Source organism: Ictalurus punctatus, chromosome 16 (genome assembly GCF_001660625.3).
Source record: "Ictalurus punctatus breed USDA103 chromosome 16, Coco_2.0, whole genome shotgun sequence".
In the NCBI taxonomy this organism is placed as follows: domain Eukaryota; kingdom Metazoa; phylum Chordata; class Actinopteri; order Siluriformes; family Ictaluridae; genus Ictalurus; species Ictalurus punctatus.
The window spans coordinates 12,479,146-12,500,889 of NC_030431.2; the positions used below are offsets into that span (position 1 = coordinate 12,479,146).

General features: G+C 39.8%; 1 protein-coding gene across 1 annotated transcript in view; it reads left to right on the forward strand.

Annotated features, from left to right (window-relative positions):
- Positions 1-21,744, forward strand: part of kcnj6 (potassium inwardly rectifying channel subfamily J member 6) — a 91,207-nt gene that overhangs the window by 38,118 nt on the left and 31,345 nt on the right. Inside the window, exon 2 of the mRNA XM_017488390.3 lies at positions 20,543-21,467. Coding sequence (XP_017343879.1) covers positions 20,567-21,467 — 901 coding nt within the window. The 5' untranslated portion in view covers positions 20,543-20,566. The remainder of the gene's footprint in view (positions 1-20,542; positions 21,468-21,744) is intronic.

Here is a 21,744-nt window from a genome sequence, read left to right on the forward strand (position 1 = left end):
CATTCAGTCCCTTCTTCAGAAGAGCGATGAGAAGAAAGGGACAGAACGAAAGAGTAATGGAGGAGATAAAAAAAAAGAGTGCACTGGGTGGCTAGACAGTGAGAGAGCTGATTAATCACATTAGTAAATGTTTACACATCTGTCTCTGTTTCTGCCATGTACCCCTCACTCCCTCACTCCCTCACACTCACACACACGTGCGCTTGTGCACACACATATGGCACAGCTTGTCAGAGACACAGGCTAGCATGAAGTGTCTTTCCATAAGGGCATCTAGAACATTCTGTTTATCTGAGCCAAGAAGATGGTAAACCTGTGACAACTCACTGTGTGTGTGTGTGTGTGTGTGTGTGTGTGTGTGTGTGTGTGTGTGTGTGTATTTTTATTTCTGTCCATTGCTAACTATATTTTAACTACTATGACATAAATTATACACACCAGTAATTATAAATAATATGAAATTACCTTCAGGTAGTTGTTCGGTGCTTTGGCAAAGTTTAACCAGCTAAATTACTCTCTCATAATGATTTCATTTTCCAGTTAAAAAATATGCCCTAATAATCCATTTAAAAAAAAACAGTTGATGGCTGTTGGAATAAAAACAGGAGGGCGATGTTAATGAAATTTCTATATGACTGCGCCAGATTAGAAATACTAGAACAATAATTATCATGTAAAGTTTTGAATCTGATTACTTTCAGGAACTGAATTTTTTAGGTACTGTGAGGAAAGTTCCTATTAGGATTTTTAAAATGTATGAAAAGCAATGTTTGATTATAAAAGTTATATGTAATGGGATTGGAATGGACTTTAAAGTGATACTGTGGAGCAGAGTGATGCGGGTCACTCATTATTCCCACATTCTGTTCAATGAGGACACTTTGGGTCATTCAGATTTGAGTTAAACACATACCGTGAGGATTTAACAGCAAACTACTTAGATGTTGCACAAGATTTAAATTTGTAGAGTGGAGTTTACCTAAACAGACGTATATCTCTGTCATGCATGATTCTGATTTTGTAGGAGCAGTATTAATTATGTCCAGCACCAGTTTGATATAACCACAATATGTCACACTGTAATTCATGTCTTGGGCTGTAAATACACTGAAAACTACAGAAAGGCCTTTGAGGGCACAAAATTTAATTACATAAATATTAAACTATTAATTAAGTAATTAAGCTTCCCTTCAGAATCCATGATAATTTTTTTTCTGCTTGGAGGACATCAGAGGAAACAGCAGCTGAAGCATTGATTAGATTTCATTTTATATTTTTATGGATAAAATCATGATTTGACGTAAAGCAAGCTGTAAGCGTAGCAGATGTGGGCTCAGTCATCTTATCCTTCAAACCAAGGGCACATTTTCTTCACAAGAGAGCAAATCCAATTAACCAAAACATTGGCATTATTTTATTCAAAAAGCTAAAATAGTTAATTAAAAACCATGCTGAAATGACCTGCATCACACACACACCGAACATTTCATGAGCTCAATTTAGCATGTTGTGGCTTCATTAAATGCACACAATCAGCAGTTGCACACAATACAAAAAAAGTGCAAAATAATTTTATGTGCTGGATCAAGTGCTATTTCATAAACTGTAGAGTATTGAGGTTGGAAGCCATATTGTAAAATTAAGCTAAATTTGCAGTGATTAACATCATGGTTACAATTAGGATTCTTCATGCAGAAATATATTAGTAAAATATCAGATGTTTATTTCAGTGCTTGCCACCTCCTCATTTATATACGTATATTATTTATATATTAGGCTTTTTTATGTTAATTTTTAAAAAAAATTATTGTCTCTTGTTTTTATGTTATATTGTGTTACATTTGAGAGGAAAGGGGAACAAAATGTTATTTCCTTCTTCATTCCGCATTTTCTATCCCTGATCTTTTTCAGGCTTAAAGGGAGTGTCTCATGTTTAAAGAAGGTGGTCTAGATGCTATTAAAAATACTGTCTCTGACACTTCTGCTCAAAAAAAATCTGGGATGAACTACATGCAGCTAATTTGCATAATCTGAATTATGCACAATTCAGATTATGCATCAAATTAAGCAGATGTTTAAACCATTTCTGAATACAAGTAACTTTTCCTGTGCAAATATTTGCTTAACCTTTTGATTTATTGACATAACTTAAGATCACAGGTACATATGAACTTCTTTCACAACAGAAATTAGTCATAACCAGTAAAAGGGTCATTCAGTATACTTTTAGGTTTAAAGTTCAACTAATCATGAAAAATGACCCATGTTGACCTAATAAAAAGTCAAGAAATAAATTCTGGGAATTAAAAAATAGAAGAGTGCAATGTGGTCAAATTGCATTTGGTTTCCAGCTATATAAATTCATAGTTATAAGCAAAAGTATTAGCACTAAGCCCAACCCCACCTAATATTAAGCATTTTTAAAATGAATTGCTATGAATTTATAATTGTGAGATGATGTTGAAATACCTCCTACTTCAAAACTCAGGAGCCGGGAACAAAGCAGGGCTTAAATGCATTGATTTAGGACAAGGTTTTACCCTTTATTTGCATATGATTGTTTTTCCATGGGCATGAGAGAGCTGATTCTGGATCTGAAATCTGAAACCTTAAAGATGTGGCTATTTGTCCTTCTAGTGCAGTAGATTTAACAGTGCATAGGTGGCATATAACACAAGTAGTTCTCAATTAACTACTCATCACATGTTGGTATTGGTTTGATTAGTTGTATTTTGCGTCTCTCTGTAACTAATCTTTAAAATGTATTTCTACATCCATTGTATTTGAAGAGACAGTGATTGGACAGACTGGGACACTGTGTTGGCAGACCATATGACACGATTAGATATCTGACTAGACAGATAACATCAATTTAAAAACCTTCTTTTTTTGTCCTGTCAGGTAAATGCATTGTCAGGAGCGATTGGAGTGCAGCCATAAGATGCCTTCCAGATGCTCAACATATAACCTGAGACACTGTAGTTTGAGGCTTGTATGATAGACCAATTAGAAATCACAGTCTTTCCAGGCCATACTGTGAAACTCAAAGCATATTTATGCACATGTACATGTGTGTGTATGGGTGTTAGGGATTATGGATATTAGCAAGCATTGGTCTGTCCTTGGGCCCTTCAGAAACTGTATATGCATGAGATGATCTGATCATCCATTCAGACAGAGACAGAGAATGGACAGAGCTGTGCCATTATGACAGACTCTTCCATCTGTGGGTTTGGTGGAAGTTAGCTGGAGCTAGTGCCGTGGCAACTACAAATAAGAGTTGATTCAGGACATTGTGATTCAGAGCACTGTATTTGCTCCATTGTAAAGGTTTATCAGTCTTTTCTGGTTCATATCAGACATTTGTTCTCATTCAAGATGGAAGGAAAAAATTATTGTTGCAATAATAGTGGATAGTGATGTTTTAATGGAAAACCTTGTATTCCAGGTCAAAAGATTTTTATAAAGCTGGGCCAAATATTAATAGACCTGCCAACATTTCACACCTTTTGCTTAGGAACACAGCATTTTAACATTTTCTGGAGTATTAGGACATGTTATCACTCACAAATATGCAAAAAAAAAAAAAAAAAAAAAAACACAAACACATCAGAAAGAAAGAAAGAAAGAAAGAAAGAAAAAGATCACACATTCAATATCACTACCAGTGTAACCACACCTACTGCCATGAGGTGCTAATACTAATGAAAAAACATGAAGCTTTCCAAATTTCTTTTTGTCCTGATTGGTTGGAGGTTGGTGGTCTACATGAGCTTTTGATAAAAAAAAATTCTCATTTAACAGCTGTCAGCCTCAAGAAATTGCATTTGTTTTCATCCAAGCAAAGTGAGCACATCTAGCCCCCCCCCCAGTCTCATGTCACTCTGTGGATGTCGTATTAGGGCATGGTGCTGTGCCGAGAGATATGCTTAATTTTTGCAACATTTTTATACATTCAGTAGCTTGTAGCTGCAAAATATAGTTTTTCCTGTAACAGAGTGGCCAAGAAGCTAAGATTTGATTGAGTAGGAATAGGTGCCACCTACAGATTGTGTCCCTGAGCTACTGTAGAAGGCACTGTGATTAGTGGATGATTAAGTGTGGTGTGTGTGTGTGTGTGTGTGTGTGTGTGTGTGTGTGTGTGTGTGTGTGTTGAATGACAAAATAGAGATCATAAGGTCTCTCCACAGGAAACAGTGTCACTCTAATACAATTTGTTTGCCATGTGAAATGGCGTGACCTTTGCAGGAACATTGTTTTTAGAGGCCATCGTTGTAGTGTGTGTGTATGTGTGTGTTTTAGTGTAAAGGTCCATCTCCTTCAAACACAATGCTGAGACACCGGGTGACTTTAAGTGTGGCATAACCCCTACTGCGATTCTGTGTGTGTGTGTGTGTGTGTGTGTGTGTGTGTGTGTGCGTGTGTGCGTGTGGGTTGATGTATGTGGCTATTTCTTTGTATGTTTGTAATAGACTGAATTCTGACTCAAGGAACTTACAGTTCAAACATAATGCCACACTTGATTTCAGCTGACATTAGATATTGATTTTCTGCGTTAACTTTCATCAGATCAGAGGTTGCAGCATTTCAGCAGCATCACTGAACCAAGTGTAGAAATAAGTTTGTGGCACACAAAATATAAATACGCACTTGACATAATGCCCTACCACACACTTATACCAAAAAAAGCTTCTTTTTTTTTTTTGATCATGCAGCATTGTTGATGTTGGTGGTCATGTGCTTCTATGTGTGCTTTATGTCAAATTCTAATGCTGCATTCCAATTCACCTACTATCTGTCTTATATAGTATCCCAAACTGTAGTATATTGAAATGAATGTCCCAAAGGTACTATTGTTTCGGGTAGATTTTCTAAATGTGGATCCATGGACACTTTGTCAGCTAATATTGCCCACAACTCCTTGCGCAAAGGATGAGGAGCTTTGTGACACTGTATCTGTTGCTTCACTGATTTCAATCTGCAAACATGGTGGACGCGTGTAAAATACCGGTGAGCCGTCTTCAGTTTTTAAGTGTAAGAACTTAAATCTTACAACTTAAAACTTAAAACTGAAATGCAACAAGGAGTTTATTTATGGTGACAGTGTTCGTAACTAGGTAACAACCTTCTTTTTCATTACATGGCGTGTTAGTATGGTCGTTTCTCAATATGCATTCTTATGCAACCTTGCAACTTTATTAACTGGTTCTACGTCATCATACACCGCTGAAGTTCAATTAATATACTCAAGAACGCAAGTACCGGGATGCATGAAATTACCCGGATAACGAGGATGCATCAGTTGCAGGCCTGAGCGCACCGAACCCGCTTGAAGTCCCAAAAGTCATTGCGGCAAAACAACAGCAGATGATGGAAGCCTGACCCATAGTTGTGGTTTTCACAACTTTTTAGCAACCATCATCTAAATAAATCAAAATATGCATCTAAAAATAATTTTCATATATGATTAAGATTTACATATATATGAAGTTGTTGAATTAAGTCAAAGTTAAGTTAAGTCAAATTATCCCTCAGAAATATTTTAATTAAACTACACTAGATTCCATCCTGCTACCAGTAATGGTAAACTTGTTAGCTTATTTTTTAATTAACGTGAGGTCGGAGTTCCAAAGAGAGTTGGACCCTGTCCCCCTACTGCAAACGTGCTGGGACAGTCCATTGTGCAACAGGGAGCTGACAGCACAAAGATGCGTTCTATGTCCTCATGTCCTTCCGAGTTCATCCTTTCAAGGCAGCCTGGCAAGACCGGTCTTCACGAGAACGCAAGTTCTTTATTTGCATACTTTGAATTGAGAAACAGCCTATGTCCCAGTACTTGCAAACTCTTTTGCTATGCACTCAAAAGTATGTACTTTTTCTTCACAAAAAGAGTACATACTTTTAGTGTATAGCATAAGTAGCCAAATTGGGATGCAGCATAATTGCTCAGAAATGTGAACTAGAGCTATGCAGAATAGACTACTGTCAGAGCTGAGCAAATAATATAAGGGATATTTAAAGAATCCTGAACTATAACCACCCACAACTCCATGTTCTAAAGGATTGTTCTAAAAGACACATTTAAAGGTCACAACACCCCCAATTCATCACATTTCTGGATTAGTGTTCATCCCCGTATAGCCATCTAGTATGCCCCAGACTGAACTGTTATATTGGAAAAGAGCAATAATGAAATGATTGCAAATAATGATTGCACAGAATGGAGATATGAGCACTGAGCTACACTCATAGAGTAAGTTATTCCTTATTAGTATAATAACCCTTAGTTATTTGGATAGGGCAGGGTTTTTAGCTCTGAGCAGGGCCAGATGCAGGGGTGATGCTGGATTTGGCTACATTCAAAACTTTTTTTGTCATTATCAAGTACATTAATTCAATTCAATTCAGTTTTCTTTGTATAGTGCTTTTAACAATGGGCATTGTCCAAAAGCAGCTTTACAGAAATATATAAATTCAGGATATAAATTTGTATGAATTCATCCCTTTTGAGCAAGCCAGAGGCGACGGTGGCAAGGAAAAACTCCCTGAGACGATATGAGTGTTACGCCACCACCGGCAGATGGCACTGCGGCGCGGTTGCTATGCGGCTCACGTGACTCTTAGTTTTCATTCACCTCCTGCCCGAGTTCTAGTTTCTGTTTGAGGATGTCCTTGATTTAACCCAGGTGTCTTTGGTTTAGATTAATCATGTTAGTTATTTAGACGCCTCGTGTTGCTGCGCACCTTGCGCGGCATTAACCTGAACTAACCTGAATCTACCCACTCGAATCGGGACTGGACTAAGAGAGACAAAGCTAAAGAGTTGCAGCAAAGCAACACCAAGCCAAGCAAGTTGTGTGTTTATGCCATGCCATAGTGGAGTGTTCATGTCATGCCATAGTTGAGTGTTCATGTCATGCCCTAGTTCTGTGTTTATGCCATGCCATAGTTGAGTGTTCATGTCATGCCATAGTTGAGTATTCATGCCATGCCATAGTTGTGCGTTCATGTCATGTCATAGTTAAGTGTTCATGCCATGCCTCAGTTAACAGTGTTCATGTCATGCCTCAGTTAAGAGTGTTCATGCCATGCCTCAGTTAAGAGTGTTCATGCCATGCCTCAGTTGAGAGTGTTCATGCCATGCCTAAGTTAGAGGAGTGTTTCCTACCTTAGGTTAAGGAATGTTCATGTCTTAATTTAAGGAACGTTCATGTCTTAGTTGAAGGAGGGTTCATGTCTTGGATTAAAGAACGTTCATGTATTAGTTTATGGAGTGTTCAGGCCTTAGTTCAATTAGTGTTTCCGTTCCATGTCCTCTGCTGAAGTATCAAATAAAGACTTCCCTCCTGTGCTTACTTCCTGTCCAAGTCTCGTTCCATAACAATGAGGAAGAAACCTTGAGAGGAACCAGACTCAAAATTGAACCCATCCTCATCTGGGTGACAACGGATAGTGTGATTATATATAAATCCCTTCTATAAATGTGCTAATACTACATGGTCAAATAGTGCAGTTGGGTAACTAGGAAATTTTATTACAGTTTTTACATAAAGTTTGTTTTGTTGAACTTATCCACTGTTCACTTATGGAGACTTGAGCGCAAAACTGTTTGTGGCAATTGCAGTCCTAAAGCTATAATAGCAATTGTAGTCCTAGCCATCACAGCGTAACTGTTCATATGAATGGAGGTCCAAAGCCATTTTTATGGTTTTTAAGTGGTACCATCCACAGTAAGCTCAATGATCTTTAGGCTGCACCATGTGGGGCCATCCTCAGCAGCAGCATGTGACTTCCAATTGATGAGAACTCCAACCAGAAGTAGGACAACAGGATGGATCAGGCAGGTACGGATAGCAGAAGGGGTCAGTATCACTGGTATCTCAGGAGTATCATGTGTAGCTTGACAGAAAGAGAGAACGAAAGAAAGGGAGAGATTATTAGGTATGCTTATTGTCCCGTAATGGTTAAAGACAATGTACTTTGCTTGAGTGTAAGCAGGGACTCCATCAAGAATAGCTATGACACCATAACTAAAAGGGAAAGCCAGAAGGTAACACAGACATGAGGGTGCCCTGGGACATAACCAATCCAGCCACTCCAACATCAACAAACCTGAGTGAGCATTTAACTCACATGTACCAAATATTGCCTGCTGCTGTTGAAACAGTCCACATTATCTATTAGTTACACATCTACAATTCTCACCATAGTGTAGCAACTGCAACTGTATAGCACCCGAAAGCTCACATCTCACAGTGCTTAAAATGAACACTAAATCACACTCACATCTAAACCCTTAAGTGTAAAGAGGGACTAAATCTGGAATAGGATGTTCAACAAGCACACATGGGTGTGATGATCAGGTGCCCATAAACTTATCTATAGGCCAAATTGTGTGTTCATATAGTATTGAGGTACAAGAAACACTATCCAACTGTCCTTGTGGATGGCTAGTAGAAATAAAAAGTTAAATAAAATTTAATCAAAACATACAGCAATGAGCCCTGCAGTTCTTCATTATGATATAAATATTATATTTCATTGGCAGGAATTATCGTAAAAGATGACCACCCGACATTTTAACTGCACCTCCAAACAAGACAGGCTAAATCCCCTGACTCTGCGTGAGAAATCAAAAGATTTAATCTTGCACCAACAAGGGCTAAACATATTTTATTTTTCAGCTTCTTGCATCATTTAATTTTACACATGGCTAAATAAATCAACAATTAAAAGCTTAACCTGTGATTGAAACCATGATTTGGAATTAAGTCTTATTGTCAACCATGATGGATTTACAAGTCTAAAAAGTAAACCGTTGTTTACTTTTTACTCTTGTTATTTCTGGAATTAACCATTATCAAATCTTTTTTTTTTTTCCTGACTGAACTTTTTTTTTGAGAAACTAATATATGCTGGCAATTTACAAATATAAACCACCTCAGATGCATTATTAAATGTCACGTAGCGGTAACGGAGGCGGAAGCAATTGCAGTTAAGAGCTTTATTGAAGAGACATATGCAAATAAATCCAAATCGTAAAATAGAGACGTAGTCAGAAAGAGGGAAAGTGTCGGGCGATCAGCAAACTGGCACTAACGGGGCAGGAATCGAAGTCGCGGTCACTGGAAATGGGGTCAAAACACAAAACATGAAACTATGACTGGGAACTGAGAGCGGAAACACCAGTGTGGTCTTTAAGTGAACTATCCATCCATCCATTCATCCATCTTCAACCGCTTACTCAGGATCACGGGGGAGCCTGGAGCCTATCCCAGGGAGCATCGGGCACAAGGCAGGGTACACCCTGGACAGGGTGCCAGTCCATCGCAGGGCACACAATCACACACACCCATTCATGCATGCCAATCAGCCTACCATGCATGTCTTTGGACTGGGGGAAGAAACCGGAGTACCCAAAGGAAACCTCCGCAGCACAGGGAGAACATGCAAACTCTGCACACACAGATCCATGGGATTCAAACCCCGACCCTGGTGGTGTGAGGCGAACGTGCTAACCTCTAAGCCACCATGCACTCCCTAAATTTCATCTCAATCACAAATGTCTTCAGGGTACATAACATTAACTATCTACTGCCTAATTATAATACTCCGCGAAGAGGCGAGAGGTATATATCCCGAACATAATCAGCGTTAAGTGCTGACAGCTGAAAACAATGAAGTAACACCCTCGAACAACAACAATGACAAAACAGGGAGGAGACAGAACAGAAACAAAACAAACACATGTGTCAATAGTAAACAATGTCACATTTATCAACATTAGAAGAGCGTGTGCTCGTTGAGAACTCGCGCACCTGGCTTGTGGACACGCGAGCCCTCCGGCACTCCAAGCATGCTGCAGGCTGCAGCTCTGCCTAAAGGGGAGATCGTGACATAACCCCCCCCAGACACACACACACACACAGGGCACTCCTCTCAGAAAATACTCCTGTCCATTGGCGGGCCAGGCCCCCTGGGCAAAATGTCCCCAGCTGCTGAACCAGGAGACTGAGCAGCATCCTCAGCGGAGCACAAAGCACTGCCACGTCCTTAGCAGAACAGATAAGCAGAGCAACGTCCTCAGCGGATTCTGCAGGCTGAACTTGGTTGGCTGTCTATTCAACCTGGGACAGGAACTTGGTGTGAGGAGAGCTTAGGTTGACCGTTTCTTCAACCTCAGACATGAACATGACATGGGAGGTCACGTCGTTGACCTCTAGCAGGACTTTGACTATAAGCTGGATCTCTGGTGCTGAGACTTCCTCATGGGCCCCAGGCTGAAACTCTGGGGCTGAGGTCACCCCGTTGACCTCTGGTTGGAGCTCAGCATGTGAAACCTCTTCATTGGTCTCAAGCTGGAGTTCTGAGGTTGCCACGTTGACATCTGGCTGAAGCTCAAAAGGTGAGACCTCCTCATGGGTCTCAAGCTGGAGCTCTGAGGTCGCCACGTTGGCCTCTGGCAGGAGCTCCACAGGTGAGACCACCTCATGAGTCTCAGGTGCGAGCTCTGGTGCCGAGATGGCTACTTTGACCTCGGCCTGTAGTTCTGCAAGTGCTTTCTTGTGTAGCTGTTTGTGCTTATGCCAGCTGCTCTTGAAGCATTCCTTAGAGCAGAAAAATGCTTCCTGGAGACCTAGCTTCTTGCATGTAGGACATTGTAGCTGAGCCTCCTTCCAGCAGCCCTCAGTCATGCATCTCGGTGGAACCTCCACCACGTTGGCCAGACATTACATCCAGGCTGTTTAATTGCCCTGGCTGCGTGAACTCCTCCAGAAAAATTTCAGCAAACTGAGTGACGTCGTTGAGGGCACTGGACCCTGTACGGACCAGCTGCTCCGCCCAGTCACGGGCCGGGCTATAAAACCGGGACACTAAGAACCTAAGCCACTGTTTCTTGGCAGGCTTGGGATGTGCCAACCTAGTGAAGTACACCTGGCTGTGGAAAAGGAACAGCATCGGGTAGCTCTCCAATTCATAAGTCTCCAACGGGAGTTTGGCGGTAGTCCTCTGGGGAAACTGGACTGATTTGAATGGTGGCCAGACATCTCCATGTAGTCCTGCTGCTTCCATGTTGTTGCGGAGTATTCTGTAATGTAGCGGTAACGGAGGCGGAAGCAATTGCAGTTAAGAGCTTTATTGAAGAGAGATATGCAAATAAATCCAAATCGTAAAACAGAGACGTAGTCAGAAACAGGTAAAGTGTCAGGTGATCGGCAAACAGGCATAAACAGGGTTAGGCAGGAATCGAAGTCGCGGTCACTGGAAACGGGGTCAAAACACAAAAGATGAAACATGAAACTATGACTCAGACCTGGAGGCGGAAAACACCAGAGTTGTCTAAGTGAAATAATCTAAGGTTGAACTAAATTAATCTATTGAGGTACGTAACATTAACTATCTACTATCTAACTATAATACTCCGCGAAGTGTACTGTGAGGCAAGGGGTATATATCCCGAACATAATCAGCATTAAGTGCTGACAGCTGAAAACAATGAAGTAACACCCTTGAACAACAACCAATGACAAAACAGGGAGGAGATAGAAGAGAAACAAAACAAACGAACGTGTCAATAGTAAACAATGTCACAGTTATCAACATTCGAAGAGCGTTGTCCTGTACCTGGCTCGTACACCTTTGGAGTGCCAGAGGACGCACGCGTGCACGAGCCATTGTTTACTATTGACGCATGCGTTTGTATTGTTTCTGTTCTGTCTCCTCCCTGTTTTTGACAGCTGTAAATAAATAAATAAATAAATAAATAACTCAAAAATTCAACGAAAAACTGAACAGAGAGGCTTTGTGATTTCAGTATTTAGTATAATGATTTTTTTTATTTTGTTTGATAATTTTTCCAAGCTTAGACATGTGTGTAGGCAGTGAGTGCACAAGGCAAAAAAAAAACAACAACACAGGACCCAATCGTGGCATTTTGGTGGTGCCGGGATTTGAACCAAGCTAGTGCAAGTTAGTTGTGGTTGCTCAGTAGTTAAGGTAAAAGTACTGGTTTATGTGTTCTTTTATTATTGTATCCTATGTAAGATAACATAGTACTTTACTATAAACATAGATACAGATACAGTCATGTGAAAAAATAAGTATGCCCCATGAAAATTGTTGGGTGTTATGTATATTATATTTGGACAAGCAAACTTCTGATCCTCTTTGAAACAGTGTCTATTAATAAATTTGATATACTCTATAAAATGTATTTTTCACAATTTAAATTAACAAAAAAACAGATCAGTCACATGGAAAAAGTGCATACAGCCCTACATTTATCACACTGTCAGATCCATAGAATTAGAATCAGGTGTTGAAGATTGAGTGACAGTGATTAGAACCTGCTTAGGGCATTTATACCCCTCTCATATCTAGTGTCTGGTGTTCCCTTTGTTATTGAGGTGTGTGGTGTCATCATGCCAAGGTCTAAAGAGTTCTAAAAGGCCTTCAGAAAAAAGGTTATGGATGCCTGAGTCTGGCAATGGATTTAAAAACATCTCCAAATTATTTGAAATACATCATTCCACTGTAAGGATAATAATCAACAAATGGTGCAGATTTCAAACAACTGCCAATTTGAATCAAAATAGAGTTGTTTGGCCACAGTAACAGCAGACATGTTTGGCGGAAACCAAAAACAGCTTTTCAGGAGAAGCACCTCATACCAAATGTGAAGCATGGTGGAGGGAATGTTATGGTTTGGAGTTGCTTCGCTGCCTCAAGGACTGAACAGCTTGCATTCATTGATTCAACTATGAATTCTGCAACAAAACAAAGAACGTTTGAAGATAATGTGAGGTCATCTGTCAGGAAGTTGAAGTTGGACTGAAAGTGGACCTTTCACCAAGCTATTGCTCCTAAGCACATTAACATATCCACCAAGGAATGGCTCAAAAAGAAGAAATAGAGGGTTATGGAATTGGCTAATCAATGCCCAGATTTGAATCCCATTGAAATGTTGTGGGGGGATTTGAAATAGGCAGTACATGCAAGAAAAACCTCAAACGTTTTGCGACTGAAAGAATATTGCATAGAAGAGTGGTAAAAAATTCCAGCAAGCCTGGTGGACAATTATGCAAAATGCCTACAAGAAGTTTTTTCTGCTAAAGGGGGCAATACTACATTTCAAGATGTCAACGAGAATCATCCCAAGGTTCCTGGCCGTCCTGGTTGGCTTGAGTGTGGTTGAGCCGAGCTGTACAGTGAGGTTGTGGTTGAGTGAGGGACTGGCTGGGATGACGAGAAGCTCAGATTTTGCCAGGTTGAGCTTAAGCTGGTGTTCCCTCATCCAGACTGAGATGTCCGACAGGCGAGCAGAGATACATGCAGAGACAGATGGATCGTCAGGCTGGAAGGACAAATAGAGCTGGGTGTCATCAGCATAGCAATGATATGAGAAGCCATGAGACTCAATCACCTGCCCCAGAGATGTAGTGTAGATAGAAAAGAGCAGTGGACCCAGAACTGACCCCTGAGGAATGCCAGTTTTGAGTTACTGAGTTTCAGAAATACCTCCCCTCCATGATACCTTGGAGGATCTGTCTGAGAGAAAGGATTCCACACAGCGCAGAACCGTTCCAGTGATCCCCAGTCTGGAGAGAGTTGACAGGAGGATCTGATGGTTCTGTAGCTTTGTTAGGCTTCATTGTCTTCATCTAGTTTCACAGTGCAAGAAACTAACTATAAATAGAAGTTACACAGTGTTGCTTATGTGTAATATTATTGACAGTACACCACTGTAACATGATATTTGAGCTTTGTATCTAAGCATATATCTGTGGCAGGGCAGTCAATCAATAATGTAAAGTTTTTCAACACAAATAGCTTGGCAGCTTTCCAGTTCACCCTGTACTTTCTGCTTTACTCTGCGCACAGCCACATACTTACGCTTAAACCCAATGCTCAGGGAGAGAGAGAAAAAAAGAGAAATTATATTAATGTACAGGGAAGACAGGGCCATACTCCAAACACACCCTCTTGTTGCAGATTCCTACTAAACCACACTCCAACCTGCTGCAACATTGGGGTCAGTGGTGGCTTAGCGGTTAAGGCTTCGGGGTCATGATTAGAAGGTTAGGGTTTCAACTCCTGACGCAGCCATGCTGCCACTGTTGGTCCCCTGAGCACTGCTCCAGGGGTGCTGTATCACAGCTGACCTTGCGCTCTGACCACAACTTCCTGGCATGCTGTGGTATGTGAAAAAAACTACTTTTTCTGTGCTATAATGTTTATCTGACCAATAAAGACTCATTAACTTGAAAATATTAATGACATTGTTGAATTATGCAAAGTGAATACACCCCTGATTCCACACCTTACTATAAAGTAATACTGATACCTATATAAAATTCCACAATTATATCTTGACATATCAATCCATCCATCCATCCATCCATCCATCTTCTATCGCTTACTCCTTCTTCAGGGTCGCGGGGGATCCTGGAGCCTATCCCAGGGAACATCGGGCACAGGGCGGGGTACACCCTGGACAGGGTGCCAGTCCATCGCAGGGCACAATCACATACACACTCACACACCCATTCATACACTACGGACACTTTAGACACGCCAATCAGCCTCACATGCATGTCTTTGGACTGGGGGAGGAAACCCCCGCAGCACGGGGAGAACATGCAAACTCCGCACACACATGGCCCCGGCGGGAATCGAACCCCGGACCCTAGAGGTGTGAGGCGAACATGCAATGTGAATTAATATTCAATGCATTGAATTAATATTCAATTTCATAATTGTGAAAGCCTAGTTACAACAACTAATGAGGATTTACATTGTTTATACACCACCACAAAACATGCCTAGAGCAATAACCTTAACTGTTACTCATCAGTCATTTTTCATCACAGTTGATTGGTGTAAATTACTACAAATTGATGCCTAGTGCTTATAACGAGCTTTAAATAAACAGTTTTGATATTGAGAACTGCTAAAATTATTTTGTGAAATCATTTTATTTAGTTCTAAATAGGACAAGTAGTGGTCAACCGATATGAGGCAGATATAACACAAATTTAATTACAGTAAATGGAATACAGAAAATTGGTGAAAAAAAATTAACATTTATTGTGCATAATATTTATGTAATATTCCTCTTTGTTGCAGCCCGCATTCTCACGTGCATTTCACTGCAATTATTGCACTTTCCATTTCTTGATGTTGGCTGTGTAAAGTACTCCCATAGAGGATTTGTTTTCTGTCCATCTAGCAGAATAAAGAAAGAAAATATACTGTAGTTCAAAACTTATGTAAAATTAGATTTTCCAATCACATAAATAAGTAGTGCTGCTTTAATCCAGTAGCAAGTTATAGATAGCTTTTATAATTAATTTTATAATTAATAACAAGTCTGACCAATAGTCATTAATTAATGGCAACAATCGTATGTATAATTCCATGTATTAAATATACAATACATAGTTACTCAAAATCTCATATAGTTACTCTAGTAACAGGTTGTTTTACTTTCTTAACTTAAGTCAATATATAGGATATTATTTGAATAAGAAATATTTATGTCTGTTGTGTTTTGCTTGTCTCTCTATTTGGTAAATGGTAAATGGCACACTTATGTAGCGCTTTTATCCAAAGTGCTTTACACTGTGTCTCATTCACCCATTCACACACACACTCACACACCAATGGTAGCAGAGCTGCCATGCAAGGTGCTAGCTTGCCATCGGTAGCAACTTGGGGTTCAGTGTCTTGCCCAAGGACACTTCGGCATGTGGAGTCATGTGGGCCGGGAATCAAACCTTACGATTAGTGGGCAACCCGCTCTACCACCTGAACCACATTTGTAAAAATAATACAAGCCTGCATGACAAAAGGCGTATATTTTTTTACCATTGCATGCTTAGGTAGCAGCATTGAGCTTAGCATCAAAAAAAGAATGGTACACAATTAAATATGGCACACGTGGATTTAAAATCTAGGTATTCAAACTTACCATCTCGCATTATGTCACATACAATGTTCAGGTCTTATCCAGCTCACTCGACCTAGCTTTCATTCAGGTGTACAGAGGTAAAAAGTGTCTTGTTTAAAAGTTACCTAAGACGCACATGTCTGAGGAAGAACCAGTCATGATTGTTTGTAAGGTAAAATGTTTTCAGTTTTGTTTGAATTTGTTTATTGCACCTCTGTGTCCTCGTGGGAGTTCACCATGAGCTTCTTCGCTACTGCTGGGCTGCGGCTCTAACATCTCACGGCACTGTTTGAATAAGACTTTGTTGCATGCTGGAGTGTTGTTGTGTGTAGCATTACATAGAGTCACGATAAAAGTGAATGATGACTGGTCATTTTACTGTCTGTCAGATACTCGCTTCACATCTGACTGGGTGCTTTTTATCCAGAATAAGGAAGAATGTGCTTATGTACTATATAGTGTCAAAAGTCTGGCTTGTCACATATTGGCCGAACTGGAAGATTTATCGGCTGGTGCTGATAATTTAAAAATGTCAAATATCGGCCAATATATTGGCTTTGCCGATATATCGGTCGACCATTAATGACAAGTTGTGGAATTTAGACATGAATTTACAAACATGTATGTTGTATATAGTATTACTTTCATAATTAGTACATTGTAACAACTGTATACGTCCTAGTTGGTCTGAGTAGCTGCATTGCATCTTACAACGAATATATACAGTAAAATAAAGCATTACTGATGAAGCGCTGTCCAAGTTGTCAAAGAAGTAATGCTTCTCACCAGCTCCTGTAGACACACTGCCTGTTGATGCTTAAAGGGTTTTGCAGAATTCGTGGTTTTCAGTGCTGATGATGCTGAATAAGCTTGCAAGGTCAGGGAGTGAAACGCCTCTGTGTGTGACTAATCAGCAAAGTCTCTGTAAGCAGAACAGAGAAAGAGAGCAGCACTTTGCCTCATGGTCGTGTGTCTGCAGGAACAGAATCAACTTTGACAGCTCTGTGGGAACGGAACGGTGTGGAGAGGGGATGGTGAACAAAGGGAGGATTTAAGTGGACTCATGTCAATGATGTAAGCTTTGTCTGTCCTTCCCATAGGACACAGTGTTAAACCAAAAGCTATACATCTCTGCAAGCCATGTTCACTTCAGTTTCTGCCAGAAAATGATAGAAGTTAGATAGAAGAAGCCAATTCTATCCATGATACATAGGCTTTAAGTTTAGAAGCTGCAACTATTGGGTGATTTTGTACGACCATGTACAGAGCAATAGGAGCATTTGTGCCAACTATAATTTTATTTTTATTTTTTGAGAAGGATTATGAGAAGGCCAACTCACTGAAATAAAGGGATAAAACAAAGATAATCATAAATGTGCTATTTATATACAGTGCCCTTCACTAATACTGGCACGCTTGGTAAATATGAGCAAAGAAGGCTGTGAAAAATTGTCTTTATTGTTTAACCTTTTGAACTTTTGTAAATAATTCACAAAAAATACTCTGCTCTCATGGATATCATACAATTGCAAACAAAACACAGGTTTATCAAAAAAAAATATTTGTTAAATATAGATGTGCAACAATTATTGGTACAATTTCAGTCAATACTTTGTGCTACCTCCCGGTGGCAAGATAACAGCTCTGAGTCTTCTCCTATAGTGCCTGATGAGGTGCCTGATACATGCAAGGGATCTGAGACCATTCCTCCATACAGAATCTCATCACATGCTTCAAATTTCAAGATCCATGCTGGTGGACTCTCCTGTTCAGTTCACACCACAGGTTTTCTATAGGTTTCAAGTCAGGGGACTGGAATGACCATGGTAGGACCTTGATGTCGTGGTCAACAAACCATTTTTGTGTTGATTTTGATGTATATTTTGGATCATTGTCCTGCTGGAAGATCCAACCACGTCCCATTTTAAACTTTCTGGCAGAGGCAGCCAGGTTTTCATTTAATATTTGTTGATATTTGATAGAGTCCACGATGCCATGTATCCTAACAAAATGTCCAGGTCCTCTGGCATAAAAACAGCCCCAAAATATTAAACAGCTACCACCATATTTAACCATGGGCATGAGGTACGTTTCCATAGGGCTACCTCTCTGTGTGCAGTAGCGGTAGTAATGGTAGTAACCCTCTACTGCATGAATTGATTACATTTACATCAAAAAAAAAAAAAAAAGGATTTTTATTACTTGAACTAGATTTTTAAAAAAATGTGAAAAGAATTGTGAAAAAAATTTTAGGTGGGGTAGTTGGTAAATTGTTGCCGTACAGCAACAATGTTCAATGGTGGAAGGAATCATATAGTCAAAAATTACACAAAATGTATGAGATTACAATTCCAATTGCTGCATTTTTGCTGCATATAAGTAAACAGAGTTTTTTGCTACCTGGTAAGCATGTAAAAGTTATATATTCTAGAAAGGAATTACAGTAACTCAAAATACATACAAAAATACATACAGAAATTAGATCCAAGCATGTTTTGGGTGAAGTATCTTTTTAATGCTTTCTCTTGAATTCTTATTTTTTCTCTTGAAACATAAAATGTAGAAAATACGGTGCAATTGTAAAATGTCTGAAATTACAACAGTTTTTCTTACTTTGAATGTGAAAAATGTAAATATACTGTAGAGAAGACTAGTGTTTTTTTTTGTTTGTTTGTTTTTTGCTATGTAGGCCTGTTTCAAGTAATGAATGCACATACCACAGTTCCATTATCGCATGTTGTTGCCATATGGCAACAACTACATTTTACCATTTAACAGAATACTCAAAATATATAAACTTCTTTAAATGACAAAATAATAATTGTTAACTTACCTCAGATAATTGTTCATTTTTTTCCTTTAAGTAGATTTGTCTAAATATTTAAAAATGTATCAAATTTTGAGAGCCCTTCACCATGCAATGTGAAATGCAAACAGCACTTCCTGGTCACATGAAATGCCATTTTTTGTTATGTCAACATTAAAGCCTCCTTTTTCCAGTTATTTAGGAAAATACTAGTTTTGTATTATTACCTATTAAAAAATTGGAGATAAATTAATAGCTGCCATATAGCAACACCATGCGGTAAAGGGATAAGATCTAGCTCATTTCTTGTCTAGCACAAAAAGTCAAATTGCCAAAGTAGGATAATATCACAAATATTTTTTTAAAAATATTTCTGTCTACTCTTCAACATATTGAAATGCAGATTCTTTCATTGTGTTGGTTTTTAGTAAAATGTCAGATGTTATGTCTGAAAAATGTCACTTCATGCAACAATATGTTGATCTAGAAAGCACTAGCTGTCAACTACTTATATGGTGTATTTACAGGAGTACCACTATATGTATGTTTTAGAACACTGCACTTTGCTTACATACAGTTGGTTCGGTTGGCTACTGGGCAGTGAAATTACTTAAAATCTGCCTTTTTACAGTTCCTTGTCTTGTTATTCCTTCTTAGGGTATGGTGGTGTAGCAGGTAGTGTTGCCTCCTTACAGTTCCATGGTCCCCAGTTTAATCGTGAGCTCTGGTTACTGTCTGGTGGCGTTTCTGTGCATGTTCTCCCCATTTCTGCATCATTTGGTGGTTTCCTCCCACCACCAAAATAACCATCGTAACAGGATAAAGCAGTTACTGAAGATTAATTCATTAATTAATCTTTGTGATACAGTATGTCTGGGTAAAAATGCCTCAGAACCCAAGAAAAGCTAATGTGCCCACATAAATGAATGTTCATATGAAAATATGAAAACACAGCTTCCCTGTGTTAATTCAGCACATAGCTGTTTCAATGTCTATATGGTGTTGACCTCTTTGTTCTAAATGTGTAATGTATTACATGTAGATGTTTTCTACATTTTCACAGACATTACAGTGACTTATACTGACAAGCTGAAGCCTATTTCACTTATTTTAATTGAAGAGTGATGATCCAGCACAGAACAGCATAATGAGGTCATGTGGAATTGTCAGTGAGAAGGAGAAATGTCAAGACATGCAGAAATAGACAGAAATTAAAAATTCATATTAATTCTTTCTTAAGAATCCTAAACAATGGATGGCACATAACAGACCTCTCAGCAGTTAGCTCCTTTCTGCACTGCTAAGTGATTTATTTATTTATTTATTTATACGTCACATGTTTTGTTCAACTGTTGGTTCATTTGCTGCTTGGTTTAGATTAGTTTCACACTGCACATAATTAAACAAACCAAAAAGCAAAATTCATTGGCTGAGGAATATATAGTGCAGAAAACATACTTTTACAACTTAATTGGTTAGAAATATGGTGACGGAAAAAAGGTAAACAAGTTTGCATAGAACTCACAAAAATCACCAAGGCACAGAGAGCACAGTGCCAACGGTCAATACAAATCTCTAGAACATATAGCATTTCTGCAGTGTTACAGCTCGGTCTTTTGTTTGAGTTTGTGCCTCATGGCTCATCCTGTAATACAAAATACATTATATCTCTAGTTCACTTCATGCAGTTGGGTTGATTCAGGATTCATATAATATGAGTACAATTAGCTGATTACCCAAGATGAAGTGTATGTAGGATGATCTTATCTCATATATCTTTCCTCTAGGCTCAGATCCTTCCAGAAGGCCAAATGGAGCAGGATGTGGAGAGCCCCGTCACAGTGAGACAGCCACGGCTGCCCAAGCAGGCACGAGACGACTTGCCCAAGCAGCTTCAGGACAGCGATCGAGTCAAGAGCAAGGCCCAGCGTTATGTTCGCAAGGATGGCAAGTGCAACGTGCACCACGGCAACGTCCGTGAGACCTACCGCTACCTCACAGACATCTTCACCACGCTAGTGGACTTGAAGTGGCGGTTCAACCTCTTCATTTTTGTGCTCGTCTACACAGTTACGTGGCTCTTCTTCGGCCTCATGTGGTGGCTGATTGCCTACGCGCGAGGGGACCTGGAGCACATAGGTGACAGTACATGGACACCGTGTGTCAACAACCTGGAGGGATTCGTCTCAGCCTTCCTGTTTTCCATCGAAACTGAGACAACTATTGGTTATGGTTACCGGGTGATCACAGACAAGTGCCCAGAGGGCATCGTGCTCCTGCTAGTGCAGTCGGTGCTGGGCTCCATTGTGAATGCCTTTATGGTTGGCTGTATGTTTGTGAAGATCTCACAGCCTAAGAAGCGTGCAGAGACATTGGTGTTCTCCACCAACGCTGTCATCTCAATGCGTGACGGGCGCCTCTGTCTGATGTTCCGCGTCGGTGACCTGAGGAACTCACACATCGTTGAGGCTTCAATCCGAGCCAAGCTGATCAAGTCCAAACAGACCAAGGAGGGGGAATTTATTCCCCTCAACCAAACAGACATGAATGTGGGTTATGACACGGGTGACGACCGCCTCTTCCTTGTGTCCCCACTCATCATCTGCCATGAGATCAACCAGCATAGTCCCTTCTGGGAGATCTCCAAAGCCAGCCTAACTAATGAGGAGCTGGAGATTGTTGTAATTCTGGAAGGCATGGTGGAGGCCACAGGTAAGAACACATTTTTTGTGTGTGTGAATGTAAACCAGAAACTCAGAGGCTTCAAAGAAAAAAAAGAGCTCTTCTGTGTGAAAAGGCCTTTATGTGTGTAAAGGTTAGAAAAATGTGCCTTTGAAAGTATGTTTTTGTGCCTGATGTGTTTTATTGAAAATCCTGCATCATGCTTGTCAGTTGTGAGTCCAAGGATTATTGAAGGCCTGTGTGTGAGGTCATATATGTCTAACCGGGGAGCGTAAATGAGTTGATCTTTCATTAGTAACAGAATAAA